We start from the raw sequence: 14,934 nt of genomic DNA on the forward strand, positions 1-14,934 counted from the left end.
AATATCTAAAAGAAACAAGGAAACTGCACGGCCTCATTCTCTACCTTTAGTGTCCCTGCTTTTATGCTAAGTCTGAAGAAAAACACAAAATCAGAAGGCTTTTCAGTTCTCGGGACTATCCAACTATAGAAGCTTCAATGAGATTTTCTTTTAGGCCCACTTCCTCCTGTCAAAACAATGAAGAAAAACAAAGTCACAAGAAGCAAAGTTGTGTGATTGGAGCACTTCAGCTTGGATAACCACGGGCCATGATAGGAACAGGTAATGCAGCAATGAAGTTTTTTCACTGTAAAGTGTTCTGAGTACCTGTCTGTATTACCAAGTTTAATCCACCACACCTGACAAACATATATCGTTAGGTTACTCTCTTCTGCCCAAAATAAATAAATAATAAATCTATCTTTCTACAAGATTTTGGAAAGGGGGAGGAAGGGAAGCAAAGGCAAACAGAAGACGCCTTCCTTCTAGACACAGGTCTTCTCCCATTGGGGAGATTTCTGAGGAAAATTCAGTATTTCAGTCTAGTGATCTTGAGAATTTAAAGTTATAATTAAAGTTTCATTACTGGATGGGTATTTATTAATGAGACCAACACATCACTAACATCAGGAAAAAAATACGAGCAGATTAGAGCTTTTCCTCTTGAGATCCCAAAGCAAGGAAATTATGGCACTCTAATCTTTTAATCTGCAAGCTGAAACCTGCTTCAAATAACCCGGAAGCATCTTCAGAAGCTCTTCGAGCCAGTTTCATCACTTTGGCACTGTTTACTATGCTTAGAATTAAGAAACAAAAATAGTATGTCCCCAGCAGGCAGAGAAAAGCTATTTACTCCTTTTCTGCTTACTGAGATTTTATGGGAGAAGATGGGAAACTCTATGCAACAAGTAGAACTGGTAGAACGTACTTCAGCAGACTGTGAGCTGTGTACTGTGACACTTTCCTTACACGCGACCTACTGGAGCAAGGTAGACAGTTCTACCTTCTTGAAGCACTTGACAGTAGAATGCAACCTACGGCTCTAAAGAGGCGAGGCTGGTAAGTGTTGCACATTTAGTTTCAGGATCTCTAGTTTCAAGCTTCTTTTCAGACTGCCAGGTTTTAAAGGTAAACACGAAGTTATCTTACGACGAATTAAGAAGAAAAGTGAACACAAAAAAAGGGCATGACAAAAGTCCACACTATGACATTTCCATTTATTCTTCTCTCACCTCCTATTGCATCACACCAGCACATTTTTATTAGCAAGCAGGTCTAGCTAGGGGTAAAGGGGACAGACACATTCTGACCTAGAGTAATAAAACCATGAATTACCCACAGGATTAGAAACTTCTGAGTGTTTTCAACTTTGCTTTCGAAGTAAGGTAAAGCCTCCAATCAAGAAATTCAGAACCTGCATGGGTAATCTACTCCAGTTATCTGATGAAAGAGCAATTCTTTATCAACACTCCCCTGCCCCAAGGAAAAAAAAAAAAAAAAGAAAAGAAAAAAGAAAGTACTGTGCGAATAAGACCTGAAAAGAGTAACCCAGAATACTACAATAATAATAATAATTTGTATCGTACAAATAATCATATGTACAAATAATAATTTGTGGTATATTTGGGATCATATGTTGCTGATGTAATGCTAATGAACTCCAGACCCAGTTTTGTTTTTGTTTGACACAACAACTGCTCAGGTGACACTCTGAGGCATCAGAGGACGTTGCTCCTGTCAGGACACTTCTGACAAAAACAGCATCTAACGTTGTCACTGTCTCCCAGTATTTTCTACCTCTGCCCAGAATCTGTGGTTAACACAACCAAGTCTGTTCATCTCACTGTACAGTCAATACTATCTGGAAAAATCTCATCATTTATCCATTTCCAGACTTTTTCTCCTGACAAAATTATCTGATGAATAATTGCCAACACTTGTATTTAAAAGTCACCGTTTCAAACTCATTTGTATGACCCATTTTCTTTAGGTGTCTCCCTTTGGTCCCACATTTATGATTGTTGTGATTTTTTCTCATCTCAGATAGAGGAAGGGAAGAGATTGGTGGGTGCTGCTCTCTGCACACAGTGCTTCAGAAAATATGCTTTAATATGTTCTAAATTATTTTACTTAGCCCTCTGTACTGATAGGTGAGCAACATAATGAAGTATGTCTTTCTGTTAAGAGTTCAGAGTGCTAGAATAACGATCCCAGAAATTAATGACGTATGTGAAATGTCACAAGGTACCTTGTGTTTTTTTTCTGAGGCAGATCAAAGATCTTCATTCAATCCGTATTAAACTTTATTTAAATGCGCTGATTTTCTTGTCATAAAATGAACTGCAGGGCAGTAACATTTCCCAGGCTATTTACCTTTACTGAAACGTACTATTTGTCATTTGGCAAAAGTTAACTATCACCCAATGATAACGTCAAGGTCTTCGAAACTATTATGCGGCAGTGCAGACTTACTATCTTATCAGCAGCAATAAATATCTTGCTAAAATTGAGGCGTTACACAATTTCTTTACTCCCTGAAATTTCTTTACAACCTGAAAGAGAGACCTACCTTTTGAACTGTTAAGATGAACATTTCCCCCTTCCATTATCATCTTCTCAAGAGGGCAAAGTAGACTAACATTTTCATTGTGGAAGCATTTTTGATACTCTCCAAAATTATTCTGAATGTAAGCACAAGTGCAGGCAAATAAATACCATACTTGAATAGTGATTATATTTTAACATGTACACATTCACATAGATGATAATGTGTTTCAATCTCTTCATGAAGACAAAATTCTAGCTTTTCTAATATTAACCTAAAATCTGAAGATTTCTAAACATTTTTCTTCACATACACAAAAATTCCATAACCTGTTTCACAGCAGAAACTAGACGGGAGGTCACTGAGCAGGACTCGATTTTGTTAGAAATTAAGAGTGAAGAAAAAAAAATCCACACAAAGAGAAACAAAATCTAATCCTCAGCCCACACAGAGCAAGAGATAAAGAGCTTATTCCAAAATACAGGAGTGAGAATTCACTTTTTCACCTATTTGTACCTTCTAACAAAGGTTATGATTGTCAGATTGTCATGAACCATCAATTCTAAATATTCTCACCAACATTACCTTTGGGTTTCTTTTATAGTACTTTACGTAAACAAGAACTTGGAGGATGTTACCATCGAAATCCAAGTATATTAAATACTAAAGGTGGTCCCAGCAGCAGTTTTGTAATTTAGTTATCAGTCGGCCATACCTTTTCCTCCATCTTCTAATAAAATAACAGCTTAACATTATTAAACAAATGTACTTTCAGGGAAGCACTGCAGGTTAAGAAGTGTTTTAAGGAAAGGCTGCTTTACTTTCTTCTGTACTTACAAAAGGATGCAGTATCCCCAAAAGAGGATGAAAGTGAATGATGCAAGACAAGCACAACAAATTTCTCAGGAGAGTATTCACTTAAAGCACAGTGGGCACAGCAGCTCTACAAAGACTTCGCAGAGCACCTTACAGCACCTTCCTATATTACCTAATGATTACCTTGTTTCTTGCTTATCTTTCAAACCACTTCAGTAGAACTCATGCTTTGATATGCTGCATTCTCATTAGATAAAATTTTCTTTAGAGCTATGAATATTTAGTTCCTGATTTTGGTTCAGTAAAATACCAGAGGTAAAATAACTTGCTAGTCCCTTCCCCTCAGTACTCCGTATTTACAAACTTTACACTACCTTTCTGAGACTGCAATTCAAAAATCAGTTTGAGATTTCTCACTAATACGTCCATTTCATGCAAACTAAGTATATCAGAGGGGGAGTGAAGAAAAAAGAGGAAAAAAAAATTTTCAGTGCATCGCCTCCAAGTCAAGTGAAAGCAGGAGTCCACACAGGGTGTCCTGCCAACTCAACAGAGAAAGGATAAATACCAACCATTCTGTACCACACCAAGGTAAGTACTCAGCTTTGCATTCACACAAATGCATTCCTTAAGCTGATCACACCTCCCAATAATTTCAGCTCACATTCTCTTATGGATAACATGGAAATGGCAGAACAGTAACAACATGGGCAAGGTGGAACTGGAACACCACTCAGGTCTGCACTGATTCCTCATGCTCACAGGTGCAGGTTTAGTGGGTTCCCTCCCCCTGTTTCAGAGTAAGTAGTTCTAATGAAGCAGTAAGCACAGAAGTTAGGTATCATGAAGGAAAAAAGGGAGCACAAAGACTTTTCAAAAATCCAGGCCTTGCTATTTAACCTCTACTTGTTTGGTGCAAATCTAGATTGTCACATTGTTATCTTTCTGTTTTGGAAAGATTGCTCTTCCAAAAGTGAAAAAGCATGAACACAACACTGGGTGTATGCTAAAACAGCTCATACGTTAGCACAAAGCTCTAGGGTGCAAAGAAAGATAACATATAAATATTTGTATACAAAACCAACTATGCATAACATACGCTAAGTTTATAAATATAGTTTTGCCCTTAAATTCCTATCTCTTGTGTCAGAATGCAAGTTTTTCTTCCAAAGCGTAGCAAAAGGTCTTTAAAGTGTAAACTAGCAACTCTGCACTCTGGCTTACATTTTAAAGCACGGAGGACAAAGTTTAATGACGTAGAGACCCCACTTTTTTCAAGCAGATTGTTTAATGTAACACCCAGTTATCTGAGGGTAACAATATGTAATTATTTAAGAGTTTGATGCTTCCCTTCTTTCCTGAACAGCATTTGATAAAAATGGCTTTTTTTTTTTTTAATATCACACATCAGTGACACTTTAGTATAACTATGTTTCCTCCCTGCCTATCAGTGCTATGCTTACAATGAGATTCAGGGGTCAAACAAAACATCTTAGCGCTAATATGGAGAAAAAAAAATGAAAAAAAAAAAAAGAGAGAGAGAGATACACACAATCCACCTACTTCACGTAATAAGAGTTTAGTTTGTAGTGGTAGGTAAAAGAACAGTTTATCCTGGGTCAATCCAGGATTTTTTTTCTTTTTAATGCAAAATGAAACACTGTATCAGACTACACTGTATGCAACTACACATAGCTCAATGTACTGCCTCAGATTGCTGAGGCATGAAGTAGTAGTTCAAGAAACAAGTTGTTTTTTAAAAGATTAAATCATACTTGTGGTGGAAGAAATCTATTTTATTTATACAGGAATTTACTTTCACACCTAGGAACCAATAAAAAGCTCAAAAAAGAGTGAATTTAAATTAAGAATTCTCTCTTAACCCACATCTTCATACAGAAGATAAAAAATATACATATTTGGAAAGGGCAGAGAATGTATTTTTCGAACTTATACTATGGACAGAGAAATTTATTAAATTAAGATTAAGATTGAATTTTTCCCCCAATTTGTATCTTTTTCAGACGTGCAACATACTTTAATTTGATAAAACTCATCACATTTTATTACTCAAAAAAACTATTGTACCAGGAGAAATAAGCAACCACACAATCATCCTTCCATATGCAGACAGCAGTAAGGTTAAAAAAAAATAGTAAGTACACATCATCTGTGGCAACACTTATGGCTGTATGGCTCTTTGTGTTAATATTAGCATTTTGACTATATTAACAGATTTTTACCTGCAAGGAAGGTTAGGATCAGCATTCCTTGATAGAAGTAGTTCTACAGTCTTCAAAATCTTTTCCTCTGAAGCATGTGCAGTACATGCTGCCATCAGCACAGTGTACTTATCTATTTTGAAAATTAAGAGAATTACATATATAAAAAGCATGCTAATCAATAATTTATTTTGCAGATGTATTTTGCACAAGACTTTACTCTTGTTACAGTTCAACTAATTGGGTTCTGATACACTAAGACTTTTGGGAAATGGCAGAATTATCAAGTCAGATAAAGGTATCTGAGAAGAAAAAGGGAATGCAAGTGGCAGAACACCTATCCCTATCAAAGATGAGGATGCTTCTTAGCTGCCAAAATAAAAGTAGAAGCTTAACTTTAGATACTTGTTTCTCAGATCTGTGTTCATACAAATAAATTCATTCTCTATCCTGCGCCTCCTTAAAAAAAGGAAGAGTCAAGGAAAGAAACAGCTTAGAATTTAACTGCAACAGCCAAGGGAGAAAAAAAAAAAAAACAAAGTGCATGGAATGTATTTAACATTCACTAGCACTACTGGTTTTAGAGAACATGAACTGTCTGTTGTACGGGCCTCCAAACAACAAGGTTTTACTAAAAGGCTTTAAGTGAAGGAACTCCTTTCCTAAACTATCTAGATTACCATTGCGCACTAGTGGCAGGAGGAAGATTAATGTTTTTATAGATGTTCCTTTCCACAACTACATCACTTAAAACTCATGAAGAGAAACCAGTGTATTTGCTCCAGCTCTGAAGGCCGCTGGGTGTTACCTTCTACCTTTGGCCATGGATCAGAACTGCACACTGCAGCTATTTGTCCGTCCACAAAACAGGGGGGATCTTTCCCACTGTTCTCCTATAGAGATGTGAGAAACATTGCAACTCAAGGACCTTTGTGAGCTATTTGGCTCTAGAATCAATTAGAAACTTGCCATTTGAATAACTGCCCATTTTGCTTGTTGCACAAACTTGCATACAAGTTCAAACCTGCCTTCAACATTTGCTTCAACAAACAGTTTTAACTGTACACATCTCAAAGCATACCATGCAGCATTGCAAAATATTTTCTAACTTTCTAGTAGAAAATTTTAAGACTGTGTATGTGCTAGCACTTTTATTTTCTTGACTTAGGTCAGGTTTTTAACATTTTTAAACTTGAAATGAGGTATTTTATCCCAACATCTGAATTTCACCACTTGTATCCAAAATCTGACTTCTATGTTTAAGTGCACTTCAATTTTATATACCATTTTGTAATTTTCAACTACTTCATGCAGAAGTTCTAATATACACAAATCAATATATTAAATGAATTCACAGAATCACTTAAACTCTTGCCCAGTAAGCAATTAACATTTCAGTAAATTATATGATTCGCTGACTGGCTGATTCTTACTCAAAATGTTTAACATGGTTATCAATAATAACGTGAATTGAAAGCTGGCAGAAGGAATTCAAACAGAAAGTTAGTGATAAGCTCTGACTAGTCTGGGAATGGTATCTAGGAGGAAATTGTAGTTGTGATAAAGAGTGGGAAGTTGAGTTCTGTGAAGCATACCTAGAGCTCATGCATCTGGGGAAAAGAATGGTAAGAAACATGTCAGAATATTTTTTTTTCCAGAGAAAAAATTATGGAGACTGAAAAAAAAAAATAGTTCATGTTCAGTCTGAATCAAAAAAAAATCTAGACTAGCTAGTGAATTTACTTCTCAAAAATGCTGCATTCTGATCCCATCACATGTTTGATGCTGCACTTAGTTCCTTGTTCTTCATGACTACCTAAGTTTATTTTAAAATTAGGGTAGAATTACTTGCAAAGAACTGCAGTGTGACTATGGATGATTACTAGTACAGCCATTACTAGCATTACAAACATTTAAAGATTATTAGTATAGGAATAACTTATTTCCGGCTGGTATAAAACAACCTACTGGTGATTTTATTACCACAGCTATTACTGAATACATGTCCAATACTTAATCAATCAACGAGTTGCCAGGCTGTTCCTGGCTAACGCATATTTTGCTGCCCACAGGGCATGGCTACTGTTTTCCTACACACACTAAAAGAGAAACAAACTGAGAAACCCGCTTCTAGCAAATTGCCACCTCAGACAAACAATGATGGCTACACTTTGAAAAAGAAATACCCTGCATATGGTTTATTGCTCAGCAGAGACTGTTGTCCAGAGAAGTCTGTTCAACAAGGCATGTGCTAAGCATGTATGAACTACAGGAAGCCATATGAGCCACTCTGAAGCGGGTTATAAGGATAGCAATGAGAAGACATAATTGCTTTAGCGGCAGGTAATCTATTCTCATCTTGTAACTCGTATCAGTTCCTAGGAACTTCAAGAAATATCTTAGTACCATTTGCACTTTGATCTACTACTTCTACTAGTAATAAAATGATCAGCTAGTTTATGAACTTAGTACTGTGTGTCAGATTTGTTTCTTTTGTATTACAAAGTCTTTTCTTGGGTTTGGACAAATCTTCCAATGGAACTAAAGAGAAGGAAAATAACCACAGTTTAAGTAGGAAAATGTTATTAATAAGCCATATTATTAGCAGACTTGACAAAGGAAGCCATCAGATGTATTAGTTTAGGAGGTCCACTACACTTTAATATAACTTTGCGCAAAAGTGACCTCTTTTCAGCAACACACAGAAAAATTAGAAAGTCCACATTAGTTTCTCATGAACTATTTCTGTAGGCATATTATTTTTTTTTGCACAGAGGAAGATTTCTGGAAACTGGAAAAAAGGAGAACTTTGGTTGTTACCATATTTCAGATCTGCCCTTTGAACTGCTGTAGTCAAAACAAAATCCCCAAAAGACAACACATCTTTATTACCGTTCTGAAATGAGCAATCACAAGAGCTGGTAAACTGGTATATTTGAAAGGCTAATGTTGAAGGGATGGACAACAGTAAATTGCTACAAAAGCAGGTGAAGGATGTGGTCATTGGGCTATCAGAAGATTAGACTGGTTTAGACTGGATTTTGAAGTCTTCCGGAATGAGCCCATGTCTTTATCATATATTGAAGTATATAATAAGAGGTAGGTACCGATCTGGCTTTGAGCTTCTGGCTGGTTCCTGAATGCACATACTTCTTGACATGAAGAAACTAAGAAGGTGCTAACTCTGCAACTTTACCTTTAATTCTTGATGTTGAGGTCACTTTATCTTGACTAAAATAAAACATAAATCCACTAGTTCCAAGAACACAAGAAATACCTTTTTTGGGGGGGGTAAACTTTAATAAGCTTGATAACAGGGCCAAACATGGTGTGTACACATTATCACAGACAGTTCCCTCTGCTGAGTTTCCAATGGCAAGGTGGTACTTGCTATTATTATACTGTCAAAGTATCTTGACTATATTTTGCCATTTTAGATGTGAACTCTAGCTAGGTTCCAGTTCCACCATGCTTTTTTTTCTATATATGTAAATAGAGAATAAGGATAGGACAAGGTCTGGTACTGAGAGTTATTGACCGATTGCTGCCTTACCTATTTCAAAACTTGCATTAGCTCCTCTGTCTAGCAGAAGATGCACTACAGCAACATCAGCCACGCTGGCCGCGTACATTAAGGGAGTCCACCCAAACTGAAAGCTAGATTCTATGCTTATACCTGTCAAAATTCAAGACACTAAGTTCATAAAGTTATACCAAAATAAACACAAATTTTATAAGGTGTACTTTAACATACATAGTTACTACAGTCACCAATTTGTGCTTATGCTTGTGTTTACCCCTAGGGAGAGGAAAGTCTTGGTTATACTATTGCTGTCTTCTTAAACATCTTTTAACTGTTTTTAAAATGTCTGCAATACTAGAAAATAAATTTCAGAACAGATCCCAAGCAGTCACAGCTCTTTACCCAAGTAGTTAAGCATCACAGAAAATTTATATTTAAGAAGAAAATAGCAAGTACACCAACATGGAAACATTCAGTGTTTTAATTAATGCTTGCGTGAATTACAAAGAATTAAAAATGGAAGGTGGTAATGTAAAACAGTTAAGCAACCTGATGTTCACACATCACTAAAAACTGTACTTACAAGAACAGGTGTTGTCAAAGCAAAGGATAAGAAGCATTTCAACTCATTATTAGATCTCTGAGTTTCAGCCTGGATAGTAGTTTTGATTAAACAAAACAAGAAAGCATTCCACACTGAGGTGGGTGGGGAAAAATAAATAAATAAATAAATAAATAAATAAATAAATAAATAAATAAATAAATCTTCTTTTAAAGAGCAAGTAACAAGATTGTTTTAAAACTCTGGAAAACCTTCCTAAAAATCTGCATTCTTCCAACCATAAGACAGATTTTCTCAAAGATCAAGCTCTTTGCTGCCATACTCTGCTTGCTTTATGAAACAGAACTTCCTGACAATTATCTCTAGGCAGGTTTCTTCAGCTACGCAGTTCTGATTGCCCTGGATGCTTCAATAAATGATCCAATCTTCCTAACACTGAATTACACATTACAGAAGAATACCGAGTTAACAAAAAAAACAGGGAGAATCACTTTTAGTGTTGAAATGAGCTGGTTTTCAGTCATAATTTGTAACAGCGACAAATACCATACAAACATTTTTAGGCCTTTTGGAATCACAACGTCCAGCCACGTTGCCAAGACAGCAGTATCACACACTGAGCATACCAGAAACACAATAACGCTGGTGAGCAACAAAAACAACACAGCGCTTCCAAACTGTGGGAGCATTAAAAAACAAAAACAACAAGAAAAAAAACCCCTCCAAAATACAATCTTCAACATTAAGGTGAAAAGATCCAGTGTATTCTCATTCTCAAATGAGTCACTTCAAACTTAGTGTTTGTAATAGCAGATGTTCAGATTCAAGAAGCATCTGAAAACAGATGCTTATTTCATTGTTCACACATCATAATTTTGTCAATATTCAGGACTTCTGACTGATAACATGAAATAAGCATCACTTTGTTAAATTTACTGACATATCGCATGCTGAGTGACTGAAAAAAAAAATACCTTTAAAATAAGAGTCTATATCCTGTATTAGAAACATGAGCACAGTCTGACACGCACCGGAGGCATTATTTTGAAGTAAGAAACTTTTAAGCATGGGAAATCTTGCTAATATAATTTAAAATTATTCAACTTCAAAATTCACTTTCCTCACCTGAGTTTAAGAGGTCTTCAATCAATGATACATTACCACAAGTCAGAGCTTTCTTTAATGCAGCATTCTTGTCTGCCTGCAACAGTTCATCCAACTGCTAGATAAGCAAAATAAAATTAATTCAAAATCAGGTAAATGTTTCAAGATAAAAAGCACATCCTGATTTTTATACAGAAGTACTATGCACCTCCATGAAAACAAAGCAAAGAATGAAAAAATAAAAGGAAGGTAAGGTTCCATCCCTGCACATCCGATTACATCCTACTGTCACAAATAAGCTTAAGATTCATTTTTTTTGAAAGATTCTATGTTCAGAAAACAATATATTTTCTCAATGAACCTGCTATTCTTCTATAGTGCTCTCTCTTTTTCTTAATGCTATTCAATTTCAAATAAGATTCCTTTTCTTTTTCTGGTGCTCAAAGAATGTTGCATCATGTTTCTCCAATTGCTTTGTGCACCTCACATGTGGAGAAGCAAGGCACTAAAAATAACATGTATGATTCAAGACAAAAGCTATGATTTGGGCAGCACATCTCTGTAAGAAATCTATCTGGTTTAAGCCAGTATGAATCAGCTGTGAGAGGGGATTAACGGTCCCCTTTCTCTCTCACCCCTGTGGCAGCAGAAGTAGTAGTTGTGCTGCTGAAACCAAGTGATTTGACAGAATCATCTGGCTGAAAAATGACCTATACGAAACAAACAAAAAAAAAAACCAACAGCAAAAAACCCACCACCACCACAAGTTTTTGAATCACTCTATTCAGCAGCAGTGCAGATTTGTTCTGGATTAAAGCTGTAGATGTACCTAGAGATTCCTGCTAGCATGACCAGAACTATACCCAGTAGTTGCATATGTTAAGTCAATCATTGCTCACTACTGATGCCTTTGCAGACTGAAGAGTGGAAGGAAAGAAGTAATGCTGTCCCTTGCAAGTGCTTTAAGTCCTGATGCGAAAACTCACAACAACACAACTTTACCCAGCATGCAGGAGTCTGTCTTTCTTACAACTTCTGTATAGATTTTCATAAGCTCTTGGTGTGTAGAAAAGCGAATACTAGAAGCAACCAAGATGATGATTTGGCCTTGTTTTCTACTTTACTTACCCTCCAGCCCCTGAACAATGTGTATTTCTGAGAGATGAACCTTGATTTAAAGATCACTTAAATAAAAAATAAAAATGACTACAAACTTTGGCAGAACACTGTATATTTTAAGTTTATTTCAAGTTTCAACTCTCATCCATAGGACAACTTAACAGCTAAAAAGCCTTGCAGAATCACATTCCTTCTCACACCATGTTTTCCCATACACACTAAAACCACATAAGACTGCAGATTAATATGAAACCTACTCATTTAAAATCTAAAAGAAAAAAAAAAAAGGCAGCTCGAGTCTCTCAACATGCTGAGTGATGGCGGTCTTTCATTATAAAAGAGAAAAATAAATGGAAATAAAGTTACTTATTTTTATTTTCAAGGAAGGAAACAAACCTCCCCAAATTTGTTGTTGTTGTTGTTGTTGTTGTTTATTCCCAGGTTAGGGGGCATCGCCACCATCTCTCCAGAACAACCTCCCCCGCCCTCCCTCCCCACCCCCAAGCCGTGAGGCCGCCAGCCCGGCCCGTTCCGCCGGTCCGAGCGCGGCGGCCTCGCCTACCTCCGGCTCCCGCCGCACAACGCCGATGTCCCAGCAGTCCTCGTCGCTGTCGCTGCCCTCGTCGCCGCCCGCCACGACACGCGCCCCCCAGCCCGCATAAGCCATGATACCGCGGGACGCGCCTCGTCCCCGCGCCGCACCACGCTGCCGCCGGGGCACGTGACCCGCCCGCGCATGCGCCTGCGGCCGTAACGGTCACGGCAACGGTCTTTAACGGTCGCTGGCGCGTGGCTTGGGGCGCCGCCTATGAGGGGCGGTTATAGCCACGGGATGCCGCGCGGATTAGAACACGGGCGGTGGGCGAGTGAAGGACTGCATGGTCACCCTCTCTCTACTGTGTTGCGGCATCATCAGGCATGAGAACAACGTGCCACTTAACATTTAAGGTTGATATATGTGAGCATAACATGGTGTAGTAGCCTTCATCCGTTTTATAGTGCTGGCTGATAAGAGGCCATGTACAGAATTTACAGTCTAAATCCATGATTGTTAAATTTACTTTAAGTTAAAGAGAAGAGTTACAGTTACTTTCAGTCTCAGAACTGTGGTTGTGTCTTTTTTTAATGAGAGCTACTTAATGCCTACCCCTGACAAGTTTCATATAAAGCCTTTATGAAACAGAGCAGAACTAATGTTCTCTATTTCTCTCAAGCAAAACTGTTCTTTGAGCTCAGGGCAGCCCTTCCTGACTCAGATATGAAATTGGTCTTTCAGTTAATGACAGACGACAGAAGGGCAGAGTGGCTGCAAAGAGGAGGCTTGCATGGAAAGTGCAATGTAACAGGGTAAAAGTACTGGATCTGTGCTTAGAGTGTATTAAGTGCTATAAAAATCCCAAGTATTCAAAAAAGCTGTGGGCTGTGTGTTAGTATCCTGAGATTTTTAAATGCATTTTTTTTTCTGTTTTTTACTTGCTTGTCTGTAGAGTACATGCATAAAAGTGTTACATAAGTGAAACCGGTAACCATGAGGAACTCTGGCATAGCACTGAAAACTTTAAATGAACTCCCTTGAAAAAAATTCTGGTTTTGGTCTTAGAAATGCCAGTACTATCACAGAAAGGCTGTGTACCTTTACAGCCTAATGAGAACAATAGATGAATTTTTCTTCCAAAGATGAAAAAGGTAATAGGAATTCTTGCTGAAAGCCAACTTTATTATATACCTGTATGTTTAAGGCTTAGCTTTATGTGCTTACTTTTGATTTAATTATATAAATCAAACATCACTAACATTTGTTGAGTTATAAAGATAACATTTATTGAATATAATAAATGTTCTTGTAGCAATTTCAGTTCTTTTAAAATTGTAACTCTTAACGTCAGAATTTTCCATTTTCTGGTAACTGTCTTGGAAATTTCTCCTGTCATTATGCCTGCAGAAAAAACCAGGAGTTTATAGCATTGCCATCCAAATTTTGAGGGTCTATGTGGGCTTTTCCTATTAGTTCTGTAATGCAAGAGGTATCAGAACGAGCACTGAACACCATCTCTATAATAAAAACTTAATCTGTGTGCAGCCTAGCTCCAGGTATGTGTGCCTATATTAAACGTACTTGATAAAAGTTACTGTATGGATAGTGAAGAGAGCAAACACTAGATGAAGTAAATAGCAGTGTTTCTGTAAGGACCCATTTTTTGCACTAATAGAACTTCCTTCCATCTTTCTGTCTTCAGCCAAATTCCTTGTTGCTAAAACTTACATTCTGACTTCAGCTTGTCTTGGTCTAACTTGTTACTTTATTTCATGACTGATGTCATTAAATAAATCCATTAGTTACTTGAATTTATTCTATATTTTTATCTATACCTCATGTACAGTCTGGCATGGAACTGATTCATATATACAGCTGCATGTTTGCCACTCTGTGTATGGATTTACAGTCTTCCAAATGACCTTATTTTTGATTTACCAGAATATTACAGTTAGTTGAATTTCACCTGTTTTGAACTAAAATGCTGAACCAGCAATTTTTGAAAGGTTTGCGTTGGGAAAGCAATGTTCTTGGGAGAAGAATCAGAATTGGTAAATGTTTAAAGAGAATCACTCTGTGAACCTTAGCTACTGCAATAATATTTTATTAACAATATAGCAGCTAATATTTACAGATGAAACAGTGTTTTAGTGCTGTTTACATAATAGAATACTTATCTGAGTCATAGCTACTAGTCTGAGTAACAGTCTATGCCCTTTCAGTATTATGCTTATATAATTTCCATCTGTGGTAATACTATTTACAGTAAAAACTGACCGTGATTCTGTATATTAGTGTTAGGTAGGTATTGCTTTGACTAAACTTAATTTGAATTGTAGGATAATTGAAACATGTTGAGCCCCTTCTTTTCATGTTCTCAAAATATATTAATGCAAAGAAGAAAAGAAGTCTGTGTACAACCAGCAGACATTCCAGAAGGAAGAAAATTAATAGTTTAACAGCTTCTCATTCCCAGGGGGAAATAATATCTCTGGATCTAGTGGACTAACTTACTCACAGCAGTTATTC

At 36.9% G+C, this 14,934-nt stretch overlaps 1 protein-coding gene across 1 annotated transcript in view; it reads right to left on the reverse strand.

Annotated features, from left to right (window-relative positions):
* ASZ1 (ankyrin repeat, SAM and basic leucine zipper domain containing 1) overlaps nucleotides 1-12,537 on the reverse strand; it is a 31,779-nt gene extending 19,242 nt beyond the window's left edge. The window contains exons 1-4 of the mRNA XM_088523764.1: nucleotides 12,433-12,537; nucleotides 10,773-10,869; nucleotides 9,116-9,238; nucleotides 5,584-5,695 (exon numbers count right to left, since the gene is read on the reverse strand). Coding sequence (XP_088379890.1) covers nucleotides 5,584-5,695; nucleotides 9,116-9,238; nucleotides 10,773-10,869; nucleotides 12,433-12,537 — 437 coding nt within the window. The remainder of the gene's footprint in view (nucleotides 1-5,583; nucleotides 5,696-9,115; nucleotides 9,239-10,772; nucleotides 10,870-12,432) is intronic.
* Nucleotides 12,538-14,934: the final 2,397 nt, after the last annotated feature.

This window comes from Tinamus guttatus, unplaced genomic scaffold (assembly GCF_059628265.1).
Source record: "Tinamus guttatus ecotype Peru unplaced genomic scaffold, ASM5962826v1 Tinamus_guttatus_pri_ptg000018l, whole genome shotgun sequence".
Classification (NCBI taxonomy): Eukaryota; Metazoa; Chordata; class Aves; order Tinamiformes; family Tinamidae; genus Tinamus; species Tinamus guttatus.